General features: G+C 42.2%; 2 protein-coding genes across 11 annotated transcripts in view; both read right to left on the bottom strand.

Annotated features, from left to right (window-relative positions):
* Nucleotides 1–17,148, bottom strand: part of AXDND1 (axonemal dynein light chain domain containing 1) — a 44,339-nt gene extending 27,191 nt beyond the window's left edge. Inside the window, exons 1-11 of one of the 6 annotated variants that reach the window (XM_059728356.1) lie at nt 14,804–17,148; nt 12,629–12,785; nt 11,244–11,416; nt 8,916–9,016; nt 8,087–8,213; nt 6,756–6,841; nt 4,726–4,782; nt 4,496–4,604; nt 2,486–2,607; nt 806–946; nt 144–248 (exon numbers count right to left, since the gene is read on the bottom strand). In XM_059728356.1, coding sequence (XP_059584339.1) covers nt 144–248; nt 806–946; nt 2,486–2,607; nt 4,496–4,604; nt 4,726–4,782; nt 6,756–6,841; nt 8,087–8,213; nt 8,916–9,016; nt 11,244–11,416; nt 12,629–12,737 — 1,130 coding nt within the window. In that variant the 5' untranslated portion in view covers nt 12,738–12,785; nt 14,804–17,148. Of the gene's footprint in view, nt 1–143; nt 249–805; nt 947–2,485; nt 2,608–4,495; nt 4,605–4,725; nt 4,783–6,755; nt 6,842–8,086; nt 8,214–8,865; nt 9,017–11,243; nt 11,417–12,628; nt 14,764–14,803 lie in introns of those variants that run through there. The other 5 variants (XM_059728355.1, XM_059728360.1, XM_059728357.1 and 2 more) reach the window with 5 other exon arrangements.
* A 91-nt stretch (nt 17,149–17,239) lies between these two features.
* Nucleotides 17,240–24,619, bottom strand: part of SOAT1 (sterol O-acyltransferase 1) — a 36,934-nt gene continuing 29,554 nt past the window's right edge. For all 5 annotated transcript variants that reach the window (XM_019500248.2, XM_019500250.2, XM_019500249.2 and 2 more), the window contains 6 exons: nt 23,128–23,257; nt 22,580–22,677; nt 22,051–22,149; nt 20,975–21,110; nt 19,943–20,088; nt 17,240–18,753 (listed from right to left, as the gene is read on the bottom strand). In XM_019500248.2, the coding sequence (XP_019355793.1) occupies nt 18,694–18,753; nt 19,943–20,088; nt 20,975–21,110; nt 22,051–22,149; nt 22,580–22,677; nt 23,128–23,257 (669 nt within the window). In that variant the 3' untranslated portion in view covers nt 17,240–18,693. The remainder of the gene's footprint in view (nt 18,754–19,942; nt 20,089–20,974; nt 21,111–22,050; nt 22,150–22,579; nt 22,678–23,127; nt 23,258–24,619) is intronic.

Genomic DNA, 24,619 nt, shown 5'->3' with positions numbered 1-24,619 from the left:
TCTCTTTCCTAATGACTATGAGAAAGCGATCAATGTGTCACATGCCATATTTTCACTCAATAAAAGAAGCATGTGTTTTGCCTTTAACTCAGACATGGTATTGCTTCACTCCCTCAGCCCACCCTAAGTTGAAAGCAACTCACTTTGCATTCAGCTCAGAGTCCCGTACTGCAGCAGCTAGTTCTTCTTGCGCCCATTCTGCTTCTCTGGTGACTCTGAGATCGTGTTCTCGGACATCCCGCAGCTCACTGAAATAGCCCAGAATGGCCCTTTCAAATCCCAGCACAACCATTACAGTTCCTATCCTATCCAGTAATCTCAGTCAGAGCATCCTAAATGCTAACATGGGATTCTCCTTAAAACAGACAATCATCCATTGCTATGCCTGTCCAATGCATACAAACGATGATCTTGTACACAAGTTATCCTTTCGTATACAGCCCTACATGACATTTTAAGCAATGTGTCTTCACTGTCATCTTCCATTCCTGCACTGCGGGATTCATGGGACTGCCAGAACTGTTGAAACCATGTAATGACACAATGCCCCAGGCTGTCTGCATTACAATCTGGTTTAGGGGTCATTATACTAGTTGCAAGCTAGACTATTCAGATCTTATACAAGACTTTGCTGCAACTGTAAAGTATTGTATACGGTGTAAAGCTGTAAAATAGTTAATATCCCTCTGATCTGCCAGACAAAACGTAAGAGAAGAAATCAAGTGTCTGGGGAAGAGCAAAACATTTCTATCTACATACTAGCCCTACTGCACAGAAGGTAATGGGCACCAGTCATGGTTCAGACCTGGTCAGCCGTCCAATGGATTCCTTGAAATTGTGCAACTCTTCTGTAATGTGCTTGTCCATTACCCGTTGTGCCATCAGTTCTTCATAGAGGTTCCTCATCTGTTGGGGAATCCAATCCAGTAAATTCACATACTTCTGCCTGTAATAAGAAGGATAGGAAAAAAAACTGAAAGGTGACTTACCTTTTTGAGAATGCAGGTCTGCTAATCCAGTGTTTCAGGAGAGGAGCATCACCACTGAATATGAGAGTTTCTATAAGGCCATCTTTTGAGAAGATATATTTGGGATTTTAACATTGCTGGCCAATTCAGATGCCCCAAATAAAGTATTTCTGAACATAAGCTATTATAAGGAATGATACAAGAACCCCGACTCAGGGATCTCTCAGCTGCTCCAGACACAACAGACAGAATTTTATTTCATATTAAGCAGCCAAATGGCAGATTTCCACCTGCACAAGTGGCATTCTTGGTACTTATGCAGTTTGAGATTCCGCTATCCCTGCAGCATGGACACACAAACATCCACGTGGCTGCTGAACATGCACAATAGCCTACACAATCAGGCAGATACGCGGCTATGTACATATGTGTGTATGCTCAACGTTTCAAGTTGCATGCCTCCACTAGCAAAAACCAAGGCTGGGGGACAGGGTGTCACATTTCAGGTATTATCCAGTCCATTCTCCAATCTTCCTTTTGAAGCTGCCCTCCTGAACAACCAGGAGATAGAGTTATGTGGAGCCAGGAGGCAGAGAGCAAACTAGAGCTCGTTCTGGAACGGGCTCCCAAGGGAGGTGGTGCTCTCCCCTACCCTGGAGGTCTTCAAGAGGAGGTTAGACGAGTATCTAGCTGGGGTCATCTAGACCCAGCACTCTTTCCTGCTTATGCAGGGGGTCGGACTTGATGATCTATTGAGGTCCCTTCCGACCATAACATCTATGAATGAATCTAGAGGGTACATAGCTCTATGAGACAGATGCTGCTCAGAAGGGAGAAAGTCTGGGATTCTAGCCTGGACCATTGCTTCCAACAGAGGAGAAACTTTTCCACTACTTTCCATCCATTTAATCCAATGAATAATAAATGCATAGTTTAGTTCCAGAGCTTCAAGAAGAGGACTGGAGAGGGGACTGGATAATTCTTGATCCTGTGGCATTGCGTTTGGGGCAGTATGTTGAGGAGTCAAATTCAGGTTCAAACGTCTGGGTATTTGGGGCACCTAGAGCTTCTAGGCAAGTGTCCTATACATTCAATTACTGGAGCTAAAACATGGATGGGCCCCCCTCCTACTACTATTTTTTCAGGACTTACATTCAGGTATATGCATAGGTACGTGATTACCACCCTGGTCAGCATATATTCAGTACAGGTGCAGATACTTACACACCCACACTGCACAGGTCACAGAATCACAAACCGTGTACTTGCCAAAAATGATACTTATGTGGCTGGAAAACTTTCATTTTGGAAATATGTAGTGAAACAGAGTTCTATTTGATAACTCTAGCTAGATAAGACATACAGAGAATAGAGAAGCAATGTTGGAACAAGTACCAAAGTTAAGGGTAATTAACATTCCTGGTGGCAATTAATGGTTTTATGAAATACAAAGCTAATCAAGACACTACCATAATCTTGAAAGAACAACTGGGTAACTCCATTAATCCTGACCTGACCTGAGCTTGGAAAGCAGTTCTCCTCTTTCTGCACAATCCACGCTGACCTGTCGAATCAGCTCATGGAACACTATGTTGTAAATGTTCTGCTCTGCCTTCAGCACCTTCAGTACATTGTGCAGCTGGTGAAAAACATGAAAGCATCAGGGCATGGTAAAGGAAATTCACCTTTGGCAGCAATGAACTTCGAAGAAAAGAAACAGGGACAAAAGTTCAGTTCCAAAAACCTGAACCCCCTGTGCTAGATTTTCCTTTCTTAATAAACCAATAATAAAGAAATGGAGAATAGGAGAAAACTACTGGGCATAAGTTCATCAGTACAGTTTCTAAAGCAGTCAGCAGTTGCTTAACTTGCCTGCCATTTTTCTTCTTCTTGTGTCTCTACACCACATGTGACCATTTTGTCATACATACTTGTGCTCATTTATTGTACTTTGCAAGATCTTTTATTGTACATGCACTTTCAAGCAGCAAGCATTGCAGCAGGTGTTACATAATCTGAGGCTGTGTGCCACAGCCACAGGTGGCTGAATCAATGGTATAGCCCCACTTCTTCATTAGTTCCTTGGAATGTCCAACTCCTGTACGTAGGCAGTTGAGACATTGCCACCTGACATGGCTGTCATGGTTCATCAGCCCCTGGTAGCAAGGACTCAGTGGCTGGAATGTCCATTTTTTCTCTGTCAGGTATGTTCTTCAGCCTCTCATTCCACATTTCTAGTTGTGTCTACTTGGGTGTGGTATCAAGAGGTTGGGTGCTGGTGAGGAAGCTCCTGCATAATTTCAAATGTTTGTCTGACGCAGGAGGTTGTATGGCTGGTGTCTCACGCCTTCAGTTTGGTCTCATCATATCCTGCTGTCCGCTGCTCTTCTGATGTCAGGTGGAGCAACGCCAGCCAGCAGGTACACACTGTTTAAGCTGGTAGGCTTCAGACATCTTGTGATGCATTGGCAGCTATCATTCAGAATGGGGTCATGGTGCTTAGCATGTACAGATTTCTCCCATACAGGGCATCCACACTCAACAGAGAAGAAGCTGAGAGCCAGAGCAGTGGTTCAGATGGTTGAGGATCTAGCTTCCCATTTCAAGCTGGTGAGCTTATATAAAATGTTGTTACGAGTGCTCATCTTTGCTTTTGTCTTCATTATGTGTTTTTTTTTGTATGAAGCAGTTCAATTGAGGGCAACTCCAAGGTAAACTGGATTTGGACAATGTGACAGTAGGGTCCAGGACCATGTAATGTTGAGCTGGCAGTTGGTCTCACGGTTTTTTAGATGGAAGGCACACACTTATGTGTTTACTGGGTTGGTATGTAATTGGTTTTCCATTTGAGTATGAGGTTAGTCCAGGTAGTGGGGGCCATAGCAGAAGCATTCACTTTGTGACCCCTGTCAGGTAATACCTGTGAATTCTGCCAAAACTCCAAACCATGACTTTGTCTTGCCTCTCATCAAGTTAAGGGGCTTTACCATTATCTCAAATGTAAAGAATTAAAATTAACTCTGAATGTCTTTACCCCTGTTCCCATGTATCTAAATCTGCCCAATTACTATGCATGTAATAACTGAAAGTAACCCCAAGATAGGAACATGCTCTGACATGCCATTTCAGACCTGCAACGTTCCTCAAGAGCACCTCTTTTTCATTTTGTATCAGTAGTATTTCTGTAGTCTAACATTATACTTTACAATCAGAAGAGGAGAATTCTGCTGCTTTAGTTATTTCACAGTAGGAGTCCACAACATGTCCTCTATTGGCAAGAACATTTGTATCAGGAAAGTCCAGTATTTAACACCAGCACATTAGTTGCTCAGCCTTGACAAAGAAGATCAAGACTAAACAGGGCATTCTTAGCACAGGCAACTTGATTAGCACAAGCAGGCTGCAAAGGAGAGATGTGTAGCAGACTATCTTTAAAATTAAAACAAGGGAAGGCCCTTTCACTGTTCCAGGATTTATCCCCTACAGTAAGTGAGATATTATTTCTCAGGATTGTGATGAATCTCTACCTGGGAAGGCTCCAATACCCCAATTGTCTCATCATTTACTCCAGCCTTTTCTAGCATGCTATCCATCACCTTCATCAGCTGAATGACCTCAAGTCGCCCAGATGGTTTCCTAAAAGATAAGGATAGAAGAAATGTGCCGCAATTTTGGATAAAATAATATGATGCATTACACAGAGATGAAATCAATACTGCCTTCTTTCTGGCACAAGTTGGTGGAAGGCACTACTCACATGGATGGGAACAGCCGCAGCCTATTTTCACAATCTTCAAGCAGAGTTGTGTATTTACTATAACAAATACAAATGGAGAAGTGGTCTGAGAAAACTCTCTTTGCCAGTTCTGGAATCCAGCTCCTTGTACCAAAGCTCCTATCTAGACTGGAAGCTTTTTTTGCTGTGTCTGTACAGTGCAAGCTGTCTATGGCCAGGGACAGCCTTGTGCACGGCTGGGGCTCCAATGCAAATAAAAAGCCAAAACAATATAACAGTAAGAAATAGAAAAAATTATTATAATACCATTTTATACATGTTCATATTGACCCACAAAAGCTTGGATTTAATTCCTAATCTTATCTTTCATTCCCTGAACAAAGGAAGAATGGAAAACAACTATAAAGTCCTGAACAAATTTAAACTGGAAGACTGGTAAACTCAATTCAAGGCTAAAAGGTGGAAAAAATTATGGGTTAGTCTGAAGATAGCAGACAGGGTTGAGATGGCGTTATCTTGATTACGTCACCATGCAGACCGGCTAGTGATAAAAGGGAAAGAGACATGTCTACAGCCAAACCTTTTATTGCTTACATCCCAAAACACAAAGCAAGTTCCAAAGTCTACTTGTGACACCACAACATACCTATGCCAGCTGAGGTGATTCAAGGGGGAAGCAGGTAGTACACAGGCTGATAGCAGGTCTTCTTGAATTTACTGAGTTCTCCAAGCTTCCTCACAATCTATACCCTATATTTATAGATGGCTTATTCTAAATATTCTAAGAAGTGCTTGTTGATTGGTTTTATTTAAATTTCTTTTTTTCACCAAAAGTTTGGGGACTGGACTGAACCAAGTCTCTTGTGGACTTGGAAGGTGTCAATTCATTGTGATTTATATCGTTGTGGAATATTGTTCAGCACTGTCATGTTTCTCTTTTACCCTAGTTTATGGTCTTCTCTGACAAAGCTGGTTTTTTTTTTTACAATTTATTTAAGAATCTTAAAAATATATCTATTATAGCCAAATAGCATCTAATACATTTGGTTACATCAATCACTACTAATAACTTTTTAAGATAAAGCTATGATATAGATATAGTATATTTGCATTATTTAATGTATGGTCTTCCCTTATAATGTCTCCTTTCAGACCTTGTGGTCTGTTTAATTGGATCTTATTACTAATTTAGATGTATATGTTGATCACTTCTTTCACTTTGCTGACCAAGTTAGTTATCACATGTCCAATGCTTCACTCAACAGTCACTCAGAAACACACTTTGGGTCCTTTTGCTTAGCCACACTTCTGCAGCTTGGTTTGGGCACCTTGAAAATGGTCAAGGCTGGAACCAATGGACAGAGTATCAGGACATGGAGACATGCTAATTGAAGTCATATAAAAGCCAGTGGTGACTTAAAGGAGTCTGTCAGCACTTCGCTCTAAGCATTTGATCAAATGTATATACCCACGTTCAAATCGAACCGTAAACATGTTTGATAGGAAAGCCCTTGAAATGTAGTCACAGGAATGGAAAATAGGTCTGGCTTCCTTTAGTCATTGCAAGACAGTGAGGCGAAATACTGTTGCCTAGGTGGTTCTGCAGAGATAGGGTGACTGGCTGTATTGTGTAACCACGGCTGCTTACAGACATAAAAATAAATATCAAACAGCACTTTACTTTCAGCTCAGTGCCCCTGCACCAAGCGCAGTGCATGCCTAGAAGAGGCATCATGTCAGATTCAATCAGCTGTTACATATAAGTGCCAAAAAGCCCCACTGAAGTACGCAGTCTATACAGATGTTGGGTGAGCCAGGGCAAACTAATGCGATGCTTCTTCTAGTAAAACACTGGAGTTTTTTTCACATCTGTCAGTGGCCCATATTGCTAGAGGTGCCTGCTAAGCCACACATTTTACACTCCTGTTTCCTTGACTAGGATAGGTATCTTTGCTCAATGGCTTTGGCTTCATTATCTCTGTGCACTCTGCAGTGTAAAGCAAGCCATTAAATGGTGGGCACAATTCCTTGCGAGCCATACAAGCACTCACTCGTCAAAATACTCCAAAGGTATGACTCCTCTGTTCTTCACAATGTGAAATTCTTCAGGGACCAGGCTGTCTGCTATGTTTGGCTGCTAAGGATAGAATAAATACATCAGAGCATGAAAGACATTTTTTTCTTTTTTAAAACAAAAGGAAGGAAGGAAGGAAAATACATGTGAACTCTCACTTTCTCCTAAAAAAGGATTTGGTTTTGGTTGCCTAGAAAACAAATTTTGTGCATAAACTTTTTTGCACTATTTTTATCCACGCACAGATTTAGAACCTAACTGATGGATGTATTTTATAGACTTTTAAATCCATTTATATAACCAAACATGAACCAATGCTTGAATTCTAACTGTTGTGGTGCATGGTAAGTAGGGTGACCATAAGGTAGTCTGAAACACCCAGGACACTGCTGATTTTCCATCCCCTCTGCCCCCCAGACAATGACGCTGCTGCAGACAGTGGCAGAGGTCAGTGGGCAGGGGCATAGGTGCAGTCCACTCCTGGTGCACCATGCCACCCTGCTGAACTGTGCCCCAGATCCCTGCAATTCCAGGACTCATTTTAAAATTTTCCCCAAGCAGCTGGGACCAGCCATTAAAATCTGGGACTGTCCCAGGCAAACTTGGACATACAGTCACTCTAGTGATATGGGAGTTGTATTGCTAAGGAAATGTTATAGCAACAAAAAGCAGCAATTAATTTTTTTGGGAGGTTTTGTTTGTTTTCAAGTGAAATGGATTTAGAGACTGCTGCATAAGAAGTCCACCTTAAATCAAACACAGACCAATGTCAGAGGGATGCACTACCAATGTCAGAGGGATGCATACAGGCATCATCCATCCGTTCATCCAAGTCAGGAAGCTATTTTTATTTATGCTCAGTATTTACCCAAACTCTGTTCTTGCTGAAGTCAATAAAAGCATAATTAAACACATGTTCAGCACAAATTAAAATCTGTCCCTAAAATTGAGGCCTACCAATGGATCCAACCTAAAAATCTTCCCTTGCCACATCAAAATGGAAGCATGCCATTCCTTAGTCAGTATTGCTAGGTACAGCGAGACCTGATAGAGTTTGAACTGACAACCAATGCAACCTGCTCTCTTCCAATATTTTCTTCAAAAGCTCCAGCAAGGCCAGGCAGATAACATTAAATTGGGGTTGGTAGAAAGTGTAATTCAAAGTGACTAATGCTATGAAAATCTTGCTCTAAAAATAGAAAAAATGGGAATAGAAAAGGCGGCTCCAGTCTACTACATAAATCCCGCGATTACTATATGTAGTGGTTCCACAGAATTGAGAAGGATTTATCATATTTCTTCACTCACAGCAGGAGTGATGGGCGAGGCATTATTTTGGGTTTGTTTATCACCCCTCTCAGAGAAAAAGCCTGCCAGGGACCTCTCTCTCTCATCTTCTTTTCCAAGTGCAATGTCATATAGAAAGGAAACATCCCTGAGAAAATATGGAAAAAAGTAATTATTCACTGTACCCTTCACCACCCATTCATTCCGCTGCTCTCCCCCAGCTAGTTAAAAGCCATAGAAGAACTATTCTGTGTTTAGGGCATAACTAAAGCCATGTTATCTTGACTAATTAAAATTCACAGGGTGTTATCTTTAGCCAGATTAATCTTACCACTGAAGGCAAACTATTGTCTAACAACCTTGGGTCAGAGACTCTCTCTCATACTCACTACCATGGATCTACCAGATACCAACATCTCTAAATTCTGGTATGGACAACATAAGACTCAAACTTAATCATCCTGGGGAGCGATAATGTTATGCCAAAAGGCTAAAGGAGAACTGTACTCTCTTCCAAATCTGTTAAGGCCAGGCAGGACTTCCTCAGAGAAATCTTGGATTCCATGTCATATCTCTAACTCCTGGCAACTTCAAAAAAGCAGTTTCAAAAAGATATTTTAAAGGTCGCTCTTTACTAACTTTCTGCTTACTTTTTATTGCTCCCACATCTCCCCAGATTTTACTATGGCTGGTTACCAGCTCTACTCGTAGAGTTCCCAAAACTGAAGCATTTGGAAGCACATCTTTAGATATTTAAAAAACCGACAGGAAATTAAAAGTAAAAGCACTGTGTTCCCAACCTCAGCATTTTTTCCTCTTTCACCATAACCATTTCCTCTTCCTTGTTTACCTCCCGGCTCCTGTTAGGCAGATAGGATTGTCTGTCAGGTGCTTGAACTTATTCCTCCGATTAGGATGATGCCAGAGCCCATCTGGAGTGCATAGGAAACCCTAAAAAGCATGCACAAATATCAGTTTCCAGAGGTAAACTCTATGGTCATCATGATATAAACAAAGACTACCTGTCACCCAAGGTGATTACGAAGGACTGACTTATAGTTCAGAGGGCTATAGAGAACAAAGCCATGAGAGAAAGGAAAACTCAGATACTGTGAAATACCACTACAGGCAAGTTAATTTAAGTCACAGGGATTTAAATAAAGAATTGCAATTTAATCCAAGAAACACTAATTTAAATAATTTTCATCTTGTTCTTAAATTTGAGCTTTTAGCTATTTTCCTAAAGAAAGGTTGATTATTAGAAAATGAGGAATGACATTTCTTACTTTCTAGATGATTAATATTTTAATCCTGATCTGGGTCAAACTGATTTTGCATGGATATTGGAATTCAATTAAAAAAAAATGCAGAGAATTGGCATCTTACATTTCTGTATTAGTTAAATAAATCTCTGGGTATGGCCAGACACACATTTGAAACATCCAAATCTTAAGAGTGAGTGCTTTAAATTTGCATGTTTAAACACCACAGAGCCCCTACCCTACTCCAGAGCACTTCAGAGTGGCTATGAAGGCATACAGCAGCACTGCTTTCCAACCAAGGAGAGTAAGAATCCCTGCCTATCTTAGCCTGGGGAGGCACCAAGGTCAGCTAAGTGAACCAGAAAGCTGTCCATCCTGCTCCCTGTTCTCCCCATATGGGCTGGGAGTAGGGAGTGGAGCACTGTGGGATGCCAGCGGACAGCTGGAGCATGTAAACATTTCAGAAAAGACTTCAAAATGAAGCACTTCAAAAGAACATCCCTCTTTTTCTGCGGGTAATTTTTAAAACTTTGGTCAGATTTGAAACACTTTGCACCCCATGCATGTCTGTACAGCATGTCTGTCCATAACCTATGTTAAATGTGGATAGATAAGAAGTTGATGAAAACAGCCTGCATCTAACACTAATTTATTAGAAAGAAAATAATTATCCAAAAATTGGCAAATTCCATGTATTGTTCCTGGGGATCAGGTCCTTCTAAAATTTAGAACTGGATGATCTCAGCCTCTCATGCTTACATTTTATTTCTATATCGGAATAGGAAAACAACTTTTACAGCATTTCCAGTTCTTAATCAGTTTCTCAGATGTAAATAAAACCACTTCTCTAAGTAACCCATTCCAGTGTTTCACCACCCTTCTAGTGAGAAAGTTTTTTCCTAATATCCAACCTAAACTTCCCTGGCTATAACTTGAAACCATTGTTCCTTGTTCTGTCATCTGCCACCATGGAGAACAGTTTAGCTCCATCCTCTTTGGGACCCCCCTTCAGTTCATTAAAGGCTGTTATCAAATCCCCTCTTCTCCAGACTAAATAAGCCTAGTCCCCTCAGTCTCTAAGTCACGTGCCCCAGCCTCCTAACAATTTGTGTTGCCCTCCACTATAGTCTCTCCAATTTGTCTACATCATTTCTGTAGTGGGGGGCCCAAAACTGGACAGTACTCCAAATGTGGCCTCACCAATGCCAAACACAGAGGAATAATCACTTCCCTCAATTTGCTGGCAACACTCCTACTAATGCAGCCAGGTATGCTGCTAGCCTTTTTCACAACCTGTCCCCAATTCAGTGACTTGATATTGTTGTTTATTTAAAAGATTATAATAAGTTTAGGCCTTAATGCAAGGTTTCACCAGTTTACTCTAAATATGTTTGTTTTTAAAACTTATTGATTTTTAAACTCTTTTTCTTTAAAATATTTAGTATTTTAATACTAGTATTGCACAAAAAATAAAGTTCTTAAGGTGTGGGAGCGATCAAAACAAGTGTCTAGCCAATTTGTGTGTATTCTGCCTCAAGGTAGAACCAAGAACCAAAACACACAAAATAAATGTTTAATATTGTATAGTCCCATCCCCAAAGTGTGTTAAGCATTTTACAGTCAAGTAAAAAGCAAAAGCCCCTGCTCCATATTGCTTACAATCTAATCAGAACAGTTGTAATTACAAAGTAGTACACCGTTTGGTTAACAAGATTATGATTTTATGAGTCCATGTCATTTCTTGCCAACAGAAACACAGCAAAGACAGCTAGTCTAATAAAGCCATGCGTTACCTTGAAGAATTCAACCTCTTGATTGCACGTGTGGACATTGTACTAAGATACATCTAAAAGGGACAATTCTGATCAGGTCTGACAGGAGGGGGAAAATACACTTCCTGGTAATAATGCACACACCTTAAACTCTTTTGCACTTTTGCCTTTTTTGGGAGGTTGTAAATATTCAGGGTTATAGACAGTGCTGGCAGCAGAGGTCAGCGTTCGGAAGATCTCTTCAGGGATGAAGTGACTTTGGAGGGAGGTAGAATGAAACCTTAAACAGTCAAGCATCCTTGTTTTGTCTTTCAGCTCTGGAAAACAGCAGGAAAGCACCCTACGGTAGATGGTAATACTACATTGCTAGGGATAAAAATATTGTTTCAAAACAGTACAGTCAACTGGCCCCATTCTGACTGGATCTTTAGTTAAACATCAGTGAAGTACCTCATGGAAACAGCATGATAATGCTGCTGTGCTCCCACTTGCAACATAGTGATGTCTCTTTATTGTTACTACTACTTGCTAAATAGAGGTAGGCTTTTCAGTGAAATTTTCAGCATCAGCAAAAAGGGGGGGAAAAAAATTATCCACATACTGCTACTTACAGTTATTTTATATGTCCTGCTGTATTATGCACGTATTAATACAAACCTTTAAATAAGCATTAACATCACTAACTTCACCACTTGTGGTGGTGCCCCAAGGTGCTGGATTAAATTTAAACTACACTAGGTTCAAACGTAACAGCCATGTGACCCCCCCAACCCCAACATAGCAAAAATGGTATATATATTTAAAAAGAGGGGGGGTGTAGAAAAAAATCTCAACTACTGTACGATTGCTAGTTAGTCAGTAAGTGCATCTACATGAGACGCTTACTCCAGTTTTCCAATTAGTTCCTCAGTAAAGCATCACCATCTACACAGACAATGCTTACTAGGCCAGATTAAACCAATTAATTCTGCCGTAGGATAGTACTGTCCAAAAGAAGTACTGTTTTATGATGGAGTTATTTACTCTGCTGCAACTCGTGTAGGCACTGACCAGGGCTGGCTAGGGAATAAGTGTGCTACAGTGAGGGGCTGCCTGCCACTTAACCTCACATTGTAGCACCCTCGTGCCCCAGCCAGACCCTCTGCAGCACGTGGCAGGAGCAGCCCTGGACTGGCAGGCTGACCCCTCCCTGCCAGCTCCCTGCCAGCCAGGGCTGCAATGCCCCAGCTCAATGTGCTACAGTCCCAGGTGCACAGGTAAAGACTGCACTTGGGAGCAATGAAATCCAACACAAACCGTGCCAGAGTTTATCGCATCAAAATTAATTTAATCCGTAGATGTGTTTTCTTTAAGACCAGTGTCTTAAACATCTGTGAACAGCTATTAAACAAAGGCATGACATAGTGCTAAGTCTCCCATAAAAGTACTCCAATACCATCTACAATCCCAAAATGGCAGAATAGACGGAGAGGAAAAGAAGTCATAATTTCCACATGGAATTATATTATATCATCTATGTTGAACTTTACCTGCATTTTCCATACTGACAGGTACCAAAGATGAGATACCTTTCATTTTTCTGCTTTCTGGTTTTGATGCAGAGGATGGCCCCGGAACTGGTACTTCATTGTGGGACATGGCAAATAGCTACTGCTCATTTAGCCAAGAAAGTTCAGTTCAAATAACCTGAAAGCAAAGTTAAATCTGAATGTCTGTATCAGTAATTCTCAAGCAGAATGCTGGAATGCCTAGGGATCCTGTCAGGGATGCTACAGGGTGCCAAAAAAAATGAGACCACTGTTAGGTCTGCAAATATGATTCACAAGATAAAACAAGAGATTTCAAACAGGAATTCACAGTGTTAAAAGATTCTGACTGGATTTCTTCAGAACAGAAAAATAGCATTTTTATTTTTCTGCAGTCAAAAAGAATGAAAGCTCAGGAGCTGGTATCTTCCAAGAAGTGCCTTGCATCTAATGAAGGGTGCCTTCAATCTAAAAATATTGAGAATCATTGATCTATATTGTGGGGCTGCCACCTTTTAGGCTTGTTAAACAAAAAACACAAAAAAAACTTTTAATGGAGAATATAACGTGTGCCAGATGCAGAAAGGGAACATGCTGCTTTATTTCACATGCTGATGCAACTCCAGATGGAAATCCACAAACACAACTACAGAAAGAAAAAAAGATGTGGTTTACACTTAACCAAATTGGGCCTGATAAAATGAGTGGGTTTGTATCCAAAAGTTGACGCATAAATCAAGGGGACTGTGTTTACAACAAAGCAGTCAGTCAAAAATCATTGCATTCACATTTAATGCAATTAGACTTAAAAAAAACAAAACACCCAAATATATGATCTTGTAAAACTTAATGCTTCATCCTCTCTAGAGCAGTGGTTCTCACCCTTTTTTAGACTTGAGGCACTCGTTAGATAAGGCCAGCTCTTAGGTTTCTCACTTCCTTTGGAGTCCAGAAAAATAGAGCAGCTTTTCTGTTGCAAAGAACTCAGAAAAACCATAACAGGTCAGAATGTTTTAACACTGTGGATTCTTAGGCGAAGTATCTGGATTTAACTTGAAAATCATGTTAGCAGCTGTAACACAGTGCTAACATTGTGTGGCACCCACAGCACCCCTGAAAGGCTCTCGAAGCACCCCAGGGGGGCACACCACCCTGCATGAGTCAGTCCTAAAGTGTGTACATTTATGTGTATGTGTGCACACACTGTACATAGGCAAACAAAGTTTCATTGATTGTAAGGCTGGAAGGGACCTTGAAAGATCAACGGGTCCAACGCCTTGCACCAAGCAGGAAAGACAACTGGGGTCAGGTGACCCCAGTAAGGTGACTGTCTACTCTCCTCTTGAAGATCTTCAGGGTAGGCAACTTCACCACCCCTGGAGGGAACTTACTCCAGTCTGGACACCCTATGAAGTTTTTCCTAATGTTGAGCCTGAATCGATCTTCTACAAATTTGTGGCCCTTACTCCTGGGTTTTCCCCTCAGGTGCCCTGGTGAAGTTGCTTACCGAGCCCTTGATTTACTCCCCTAGTGCAGCGGTAAGTTGCTACCAGGTCTCCTCTCAGCCTTCTCTTTTTCAGGCTGAAGAGTCCCGGATCCCTCAGCCTTTCCTTGGATGGGTAAATCCGTTATTTTTTATTAAACCAACTAAAAGGGTTGGAAAGACTCTCTGCAAGCTTTCGGGTACAAACACCTGAAAACTTGCAAAGAATTTTTCCAACTATGAGTTGGTCTGATAAACGATATTGGATTTACCCAAAGAACCTTGTCTGCCCATATCCTTGGATCAACGCGGCTACAACCAACACCCCTGTACAGGTAGTTTGTTTACCACTACACACATGTACATGTGCATGCATGGGCAGTTTTTTGGGGAAACTGTTGCATTATTGACCCATGTGACATCACAGGCCTTACCCCGGACTTTGCTGAATGATATTACAATCCGCTTCACATATGTGTCAATCAAATGTGGGCTCTGCTGCTTTGTGCCTTCGCATCCAGTCTTTAGTGTGGTGTGTGCATCCATGTACATGTGTGCGTGGACGCCACTCGAGGCGCTTTAATTCTTTCGTTACTTGCTGGCAGTGCCTCCCCTCCCCGCAGCCCGGCTGCCCCCGGGCAGTATCCCCCACCGAGCGCCCCGCGCTACCAGGCTCCTGCCACGCGCCCTCCTACCCTTCCCCAGGTCCGCAGGCAACCTTGCGCCTGCGCAGCAGCGGCTGGCGATGAGGACGAGGCGTGGGGGGCACTAAACAGCGAGTAAGGGGGGCGGAGCCAACGCACAAAGTCCTCCGGGATTACTTCCTGTTGAGCTGGTTGCCAGGGAAACGGGGGCTTTCCTTGCGGCGGCTGCCCTTCATGATGCTTCACGGGAGCGGGACCGCCCAACTCCTCGCGCTTTCCCCGTCTCAACGGCCACTAGCACGGCCATTCCCGCACGCGCTCTTCACTCCCCCAGTTGCCCTCTCCAAACGGAGCTGCTGCCCGGCCGCAGTTGTCCGGCGGGCACCTGCCCGGTCACTCGGCGCCGGGAGGGCCCCCTCCCGAGCCTTCGGGGGAAGGAGGGGCCGAAGTGGCCTGCGCACTAGACCCCTCTCCCCTCCCCCTCATCCCCCTGCTGGAAAGAAACGAGATACGCGGCTGCTTCCGTACATAGCAAAATATATTTGGATCGGTGCAACAGCGCAGCAGGTGGCCCGCCCCAGCCCTGCCCGCGCACCGTCGCAACCCGGACAGCCCCAACCCCGGGTCCGCTGTTTCAAAGCTGACCCTGGCTTTCCCCTCCGCAGTCGCAGGACTTCAACTCGTTTAGGTCATCCTTATTTCGAGGGGGGAAGAAAAGAAGTCCAGCAGTTAGAGATGAGGAGCAGGGTGGGTGTCGTTTCTAAAAAAGATCTCTTCCCCCAGGCAGGCAGAGAGCAGGGGGCTCCCTAAGAAGGGAGGGGGAAGAGAGAGAAGATCTCTCTATCAATATCCTGCATGAAACTTAAAAAAAAAACAACAAAAAAAACTCCTCCCTGGAGGATAAACTAGAAACAATATAGTAGGCAAAAGAGTGGGACGGACATCTCATCATATTCAACGCACGGTTCTGTGGCATCACCCAGCCGTACCCTGCCGTGGCACTGGCCACAGCTCCCAAGGTTTTCAGGTGACAATGAAGAAAGCTTTACATCCTTACACTTGCCAGCACTGAAGATGGGTATTACAGTATCACTAGTAATAAGTGGAGGTGGTTAGCCTGGAGCAGCTAGTGTTAGGCGTTTGTGCCCATACAAGCGCACATCCCCATCCACACAATGAGGTATAGTTTTTAGCTCCCAGTTAGAGCAGTGTGCAAGCATTACACTAGAAGTTGCGGGTCCCCAATGCAGTCTTGCAAATGGAATGGTTGAGCCCACTGTCAAGAAAGCAATGAAATGCTTTGTTAAATACATGCACAGTCTGATCACTGATGCTCTGAAGGGAGAGTTTTCAGGTGCCTTTAACATTTCAAAAGGCTCCAATGCAGCAAGCAAAAGTAGAGGCCAAAGCCAGAAAAAAAACACCCCTCTACAGAACTGAGAACTTCTGCTTGCGAGCTCTGGTAACTCTTTTGCTCCATTAATTGCTATTGCTCACATTTAAAACTTCAAGATTCTGTATTAAATCAGTATTAGGGAAACCTTCACAAATGGCATAGTAGAGTAATACCTGGAATTCCATTAGTAGGTAGAGAAAAAATGACTCTCCCCTTTGGAGAACACTGACAGACATTAGCAAGCATCATAAACAGGCTTCAAGAAAGCCAAGCCCCTAATCCAATCATACCCTTATGCAGTGCAGTGATAACCAGACATGCATCCTATCCTATTGTGCACCTGACCACAAAGCTATTAAAAACAAAACATAAACCCACAATATCAGGTTAAAAAACAAAAGCCCTCACCTCTTAGAATTCCTTTACTACATACAACTTTAAGAGGTTAAAAAAAAGTCTCAATTTCTAATTACTTTAGTTAATCTTGAATAATTGTAAGAAGCTGAAATGGAAAGCCAGTGAACCCAGTAACATTTCTAAATCGAGCTCTTATGGACAGAGCTGTATGGTCTGAATTCATACACTTAAAATTTTCCACCAAAATTAGCCATGAAAACATTTTAGGTCAAAAATTAAACTCAACAAGAACTCAGTATATATCAAGTCTGAAATGGTCATCAAGTTTTACCTGACAGAATCCTTTTACTAAAAATCTTCTTAGACAGGCACTGAAAAGCCTAGGAGACGCACCTTAGAAGGCCAGTTGACACTGGTGAAATAAATTTCAACTTGGGATGCCAACAGAGCTCTAATAGTTTTCCCTTACTTGAGCGCTCAGTTGCAAGTACCGGTATAGATGCCTAGAGACCCTGTACTGGGAAAGAAGGGGAGGGAGGTGTGGAGATCAGGGGAAGACCTGAGAAATGCCAATAAAATTGGAAGTTATGATATTTTAAAAGGTACTCTGCTAGAGAGCTCTCTCCTGCAATGAGAGGTATACAAATTGTATCTGGCTCCAAATGTTTCACTTAACTCTTTTTTTTTTTTTTTTCCATTTTAAGTGGTGGTTTAAAGAATAAGAGCCAAGCAAACAGAAGTAATACACTTTAATTAAGTTCTGCATTGCAGGTGACAGACACTTATTTGGCAGGGGAGAAAAAGAATCTTGTTAGATTAAAAAAATCTATACATAAATGCTGTCATGAATGATATTCAAACAATTCCATCAAATCAGTTGCATTTCTTTTAAGTGGGCGACCCCTCTATTCCCCAAAAACAGAGTGTAAAGCTCCCTTCACTCCCTCAACTCCAGATATTTTTGATGCAACATTCCAAGGGAGAATTTCCTAGTTGTGCAAAAGATTCGACTCAATCTTTTATTCTCAACTGTGTCAGGGAGTTAATCCTGACAAGATACAGCCTAATGACTAAAACTAATGGGCACCTTACACAATGGAGCTTTGAATAAGGAAAACAATACTGAGTTCCACTGAAATCAATGGATTGCCACAGCTCCTCCTTAATATTCAAAGTGCTAAGTATCTGGAGTAAAAACTGCATATGCACAGTAATAAGCTTTCATTTTAAATTTGGCAGATTGTTGTTTTTCTTTTGTTTATAAAAGTGTACTTAAAAGGAGAACATACTAGCCTAGGAATTATAGGGAGTAAAGCTGCAAGGAAATCAACTGCTCCTCAGCCACGCGATCTTCACAACAACCACCATCATGGAATCATAATAGACTGACTGAAGGAAGTCCAACTTCCAAGACAAAAAGCAATGTAAAAAAATGTCTATAAAAAAAGTGCACACGTTTGCACCCTATTTTGAGCATAGCTGATCTCTTCATAAAGCTAGTAGCAACAAGTGACCCTCCACTGAAACTACAGAAAGCATTCAGCATTAAAGTTTCCATTTCCATCCCCCCCACACTTTCTTAGCCCATTCTCTGCTGTCAGACACTGTGGAATGTAGTTCCAGACAGAAGACAGAAAGCCATCTACCAGTACTTTGGCTATTTCCATGACAACAATGCAAACAGATCCTGTTACTCTGCCACTTATCAGTGCCATAGCAACAAGAAGGCTGAAAAGCAAAGAAAAAAAGACCCCATGCATAAGCCACACATGCTGTAGATGAGAAAAATTACTGAAGGAGGAAAGAAATGAAAAGGAATGGCTAAAAGACTACTAGAGGCCACAGCTGAACCTTTGAAGAAGTGTGGCAAAAATATGAAGCACTACTGGGATAAGCTAGGTTTCAGTAGACTTCAACCTTCAGCTTAAATGTTTGACTGGCATAAAAATGGCTCAGAGTGGAACTGTGTGCAATGAATGCAACCTGCAAAGGCTGCTGCAGTCCAATTCAACTGGACTGCCTCAGGAGAGTTCCAAAAAACAAAAAAAAAGTTTCTCTCCAGTAATAAGGAGGCACAACCTTCCCTTGAAAAGCATTCGCTGTGAATGTTATTGATCCAAATCCAAAAAGATGCACACATTGGTTCTTCAGCAGTAGGTGGTAAGATGAGCGCCCAGGTGTAATGGTTTTAAATCTGAACATGACGACAAGTCCAGGAGCGTGGTTTCATGTAGTCCAGGAACGTGGGCTATAAAACATGAAGTAGTAAGAGTCATAAGCATGTAGCTGTGGACATGGACTTTATTAACTCATGTATCAAAACCTCTTTTGACATTTCCCTTATAAAAATCAAGAGATACATATTCACCGCTGGCTACCAGATGTTGGGGAAGGGAGGAGATTCACAGTTTTTCCAGGTAACAGAAACAATCTTACAGTTACCACTAGAAATTTATCTGTACTTATGTACAATCTGATCATTTTTATATTCAAAGTTAGCTTCAGCCGACAGAGCCACCACTACCAATAAGAGGCAAATAAAGTGCAGAGGTTATATATTAATTAGGGGATAGAGAAGCAGAATCAAGTCTGAGCTCACCTAGAATGAACTCACTAGTCAAGGCCTCACTAAAGAGGTTTACGTGCCTCTTCAAAGCCCCGTGAGGCTAGGCAGAGCATCAAGACTATTTCAAGGCTGAAGAGCTTGTGAAATGTTCTTACTTTAAATTCTCAACTCTCTTCTGCCACTACCATTACAACCTAGGGTGATGAAATTGCCTAAAACCCAAGTGCTACTGTAGATTTTTATTTTTCCACATTTTGGAGATTGAGTACACCACTTTTCTAGAACTACAATTCTAGTACATAGTGCTATAACAGGCTTAAAGTGTGCAGTCTAGGGAAGTAAACCCACTGGTGTCCAGAAACAAGAACAATTTGGATCCTGAATACAAACTGGATGTGTAAGCATTGGAAAGACCAATAGTGGGCACATCTACATACAGGAATGCACTCCCTTGGTATAGCGTGTTACTACGACAACACAGCAGCTAAAAATAAACATGCACAGTACAGGGTCTTACTGCGCCATAATTTAGTACTTCCAAAAGGAAGTACTGAATGACGGTGCAGTTACAACCGTGCCATTGGGGCACACATAGGATGCACCAAGTATTAAAGTTTAGGCAGAAGCTTTCCCTAATTTCTCGATGACCTGAATATCACTGCTTCCATAATCTCCAAGTTTGTATTGGAGTTCTCCAATCTATTAATCCACACTTGGAGATTGTGTCATTGTGGTTAATTCCCACACAATTAGAACACTGTTCATCCACTTCTCACTACCAGAGTTCATGACCTGTCATTTTCCCTAATGACTGCCCGTCTGTCCCTTCTCATCACGTGCAGCCAGTTACTCATAACCAAAGGTTACTCACATTTTTTATGGGGCAGTACTGATGTGCATACCACTCCTGACTGTAAAGGCAAATGATGACTCCCTGACCCAAGAAGAGAGATGTCCACATGATCACATTCCAAAAGGGCCCTTTTCGACGGTCATTAAGAATGAAGTTGAAAACCACTGGAAGAGGAAGAGAAAATCATCAGGGATGCCACTCAGTACATATGTAAACTCAGTTTACTCTGCATCAGAAAGCCGGTATTTCCAGTCAGTCTTCCTCCAATTAAAATTGGAAGTCAGGCTGACTTCCTTAGCTCCTGCTGAATTTATGGCAAGTTATGGAACAAGTGTACATGTTTCATGGATCCCATTTGCCATGCCTTCTCTCCTAGAATAAGCTGAATGGCCTATAAGCTCCCTTCTAATACAATCCCCTGCACAGATGCAGGATTCAATCTTCTTAAACCAATTAGTGATTTTTCACCCAAATACCATATACATTTTCCCTGCTTCCACAACAGTGGTACAGAAGGAAAAGCCTCCACCTTAGGGAAGATGCTTACACTGGTCTAGGTCAGTGAATGTTACACATACAACCCCCTCCTCCCCCACCCCTAAAAAGCAACTACCACTTTACACAATTGCTTTAAAAGCTCAGTGTTAACTACTTGGGCAGAAGTGTGCCAGTCTGCCTGAAGTCTGGCAAGTTCATTACAAATTTGTTTTTTTGTATTGTTTTATATGTACAGGAACACATTTAAGACCCCTTCCTTGTGCTGCTGCTCATTTCCCCAATCCCAGTCCAAATACACCAAGGAACTGGCTAACAGAACTACTTAAATGCATGTGCTTGCAGGATCTGAACCTCCACTTGTGATCTCTGGGATCACAAGTTAAGACAAATTGGCTCAATAAGCTCCTGATCCCAGCTGTGATATTTAAACGCTATCAAAAGTTACGGTAGTGGTTTTTTCTTTTTAAAAGAACAAAACAAAAACAAAAACACAAACCCACCACACATTGCACCCCACCCACTTCCCCCAATCAGTTTCTCCTAATGACTTACTTCCAAAGCACATGAAAAGGCAGAAGAGGACTGGATAGAAGTAACCAAAGCAGACGGCCAGGACATACTCATGTACAGCAGCAGAGATAGCAAAAACAGACAGCATAGCAGCTGCTTTGAACTTCTTACCAAATAACTGGTACAAGGGAATAGAGAAGAGATGGATTCAGCACACAGTTTATGAATTAGGCATTTTGTTGTATTTTAGTTTTAGGCCAAATAATTACTATACAAATATAACCATTTTGATGAGTTGCTTAGGGTCTGCCCTAAGTGCATATAGGAGTGCTATATTTGAAATGCCATGTTATTCCTACACAATGTGGCATTTTCTTCATAATTCTTGAAGACACGAATGAAATCCAGGCACACACCTACCTACTTCCCTCTTGATTTCATTTGTGATTTCAAGAATTATGAAGCAAAAGGTATGCCAAAACTCAGAAACTAGTCCTACCAGAACACATTTGTGTTTATAGCACTATTAATTTCAGTTGTTAGCTTTCAAATTTACGTATTGGACTAAGCCTCAGTCCTTCACTCTGTGCATACAAATAGCACCAGTGGATTTCAAATGGAACTGCTCGCATTCATAATTCAGTCATTCACTTCCCTGAATGTATAGTGAAGCAGTATTTGATAAAACACAAGACTTCTGAACTAATGTGGGAAAAAGAGGAGTAAGGAATAAAGATTTTCACATTTATCAACTGGTATCAACTCTGACAACAGGCATAGACACAGAGGAGCTTCTAGTGGATATCCATTAATTCAAACAGCTTCAAACAAGTAAAAAAAAAAAAGTTGCCATTGTTATGCTACAATTCACACTGCCTCCCATCTCCTTGGCAATTTCTGCATATATGCAGAGAACCTGGCTAACAAACAAACAATTACAGAAAGCCTCCCCATAATAGTGTCATTAAGACAATGGAGACTACAGCTATGGCATTTTAATCACCATTCCCAAAAAATGTACACTAACTCTACTTATGCCAACTACCTCCTCATTTTAAGAAAGATTACTTATTGTTTCAAAAATAAAAGATGAGGAACAAAATCTGTTTGCTGCTTACCCAAAGGATATCCCGGTACGCGTAGTAATACAGCCAGTCATGTACTACCACATTCCAGGTTCTGTAGTAGTTTGCATAGGATGTGGAATTCCACCAATCCTGAAACAGGTGAAGCATAAGAGAACAGGTTTGTGCACATGCAGATCAAAGGTACACCTAAAAAAAAATAGCTGGAGTTTTCTGGACCCACAATGGTAGAATAAAATATAAGTGAATGGAGTGCTCATGACGAGCTATCTAGCAGCTGATGTTACCCACAGGATACGCACATATTAGGAACCCCAGAAGTTCCCCACACTGCCACGTGTACATCAATCCTGATCCAGAGGGGAAAGAACCCCCCTAGAAACAGCATTAACAATTTCTAGTGCTACGGTGATTTGGGTGTCAAAATTTTCTGAAGTTCTTCAGTTCATTGAGGAAAGATAATTTTAATCTTGGCTCCTAATTCATTTTGGTTCAGCCAACAGACAGCATCTACAGATACTGAAAGAAAAACCCACCTCCACCTGTGTTCCCTGCTTCTTACCTGGTAAAACATTCGATCTGCAAAGCGCAACATCTCCGCAAATGCATTTAGCCAGCAGTGAAGGAACGCGAAGAAAATCAGGAAGTACATCAATATACCTAAGGGTGCAAAACAGGGTCAGTTCATGACATTGTGCTTATTCTTTCACCCAGCCCCGATCACAGCTGAACGTGGTTTTAGAACAGTAGCAATGCTCTTGTTCCTCTTGTCCCATCATAATGTCACCTGACCCCCACAAAAGGGACAACAATCCTGAACAAGGAATTCAGGTGCCAATATGTAAAAACTGAACAAGCTGAAATTTCTCTTGTCCTCCATTGTACTATCACAATGCTGAGAAAAAACTTCCTTGCTCATATAACAGAGCAGCAAGTTAGTACTGGCTAAGTGTTGCTTTTGCACCTGGCCAGGAATGACCAGATTCCTCTCTCATGGAGAGGGGGACAGGGGAAGATCACCCTTCTGCCACAAATCCCTGTAGACAGTTAATCAAGCACCTCCTTGGAATCCCTCTTGCTATTGCATAGCCTTCTGAGCATCTGTCTCACCTGGCAGAATGGAGTTGAAGATACAGAGGACCAGTGCTCGCAGATTGAAGGGCTCCTGACTTATGTTCCTGAACTGAGGGATGCAGAGTCGCACAAAGATATAGTAAGAGTAAAAAAGTGAACCAAGCACCTGGAACAAAAAGCAAATCAGTCTATAAGAATTAATGCACCTGTAATATATCTTTGAACACAACTGCCCCATAGAAGGGAAGGGAACAATGCAAAACCCACACCTCAATCCTGTCACCACACTAGCATTAGAAACTTCTCCAAGCCCACCTAATGATAAAGCTGCTTGCAGCTGCCCTAGTACAATAAAAGAACTACAAGCCAGTTAGCTTTAGGTTGACAGCCAGAAAGCAAGTGATCTCTCAGTCTGGATCAGAGAACAAAATTATAATAAAACTTTTAAATTTTAGGTGAATATGGGGGGAGGGAGGGAGAAACCCTTCACCTCTCTCCCATCACAAGGGCTAGAAGTAGACATTGCCAAAGAAAGTAGATCAGTTGTGGTGGTAGAAGTCTTGGCACAGCTGATCCACTTCACTGAGTGAAATGTCACCTATTGATCTTGCAGGACAGTGCAATATGTTCCCTGCTTGCAGAGATGCACCCTCAGCAATCTCCAGATCTTCCAGAGACACCTCTGGAAGCAGGGAAAGATGGGCAGCCATTCTTGGGGCCCAAATCGGTGCAGAAATTCCCAGAGTATGCAGGACCAGGCCTCTTAAGTCTCAGGGAGGACCTGCCCGGGGTGGTGGAATAGTGCATGCAACTCTAGCTGCCCATGCTCACCTGTCATAAAAGTAAATAGACATCTGCTACAATAAAGCAGCACAATTTTATTACTACTGTGTCACAGCCACAAGTGTGGCCACATGAGATGTGGACATGTATTTGCTGTGGCTTTATGCTGCCATAAAAATGAATAGTGGCACAAATGCAATGTTTGTTTCTACACTAAGGCCCCATCTACATATTATATTTAAGGCATGATTAACCAATTAAATCATACCTTAAAGTGGTCACCCTGGTCACACATTCACTCAGTTAATGGTGGAATAAAGAGAGGAATAGGCTACAAATGTATTCCACAAAATGTGAAGTGACTTTGTACCTGCTTCCTGTCATGCCATTAATTGAACATGTGGCCAGGGGCTGTTGGGGTGAGGAGGCCCATCAGCTGATCAGATCTCCCATCACAGCACAGGAGGAGGAGGGAGGCAGGGGCATGTGCACCCTCCAGTATGGGAACTCCTAGCAGACAGGGATCCCAGCTGCAAGGGGCCCCACACCCCTACAACTAGGAAACCACAGCTGCTGTGATCTCCCAGCCATGGGGGGTGGTATGTGCCCGCAGCTGGGAAAAGCACAGCAGCTGAGGGGACTCCCAGTCACAAGACCTTGCTTCTTGTGTAGCATGGCAGGAGATGCAATTGTGTGGATCATACACCAGATCCCATCGTGCCTCAACTTGCATGTGCAGAGGACC

Source organism: Alligator mississippiensis, chromosome 5 (genome assembly GCF_030867095.1).
Source record: "Alligator mississippiensis isolate rAllMis1 chromosome 5, rAllMis1, whole genome shotgun sequence".
NCBI classification, from domain to species: domain Eukaryota; kingdom Metazoa; phylum Chordata; order Crocodylia; family Alligatoridae; genus Alligator; species Alligator mississippiensis.
Note: the sequence above shows the minus strand (reverse complement) of the source record. Positions and strands in the feature narration are given on the sequence as shown.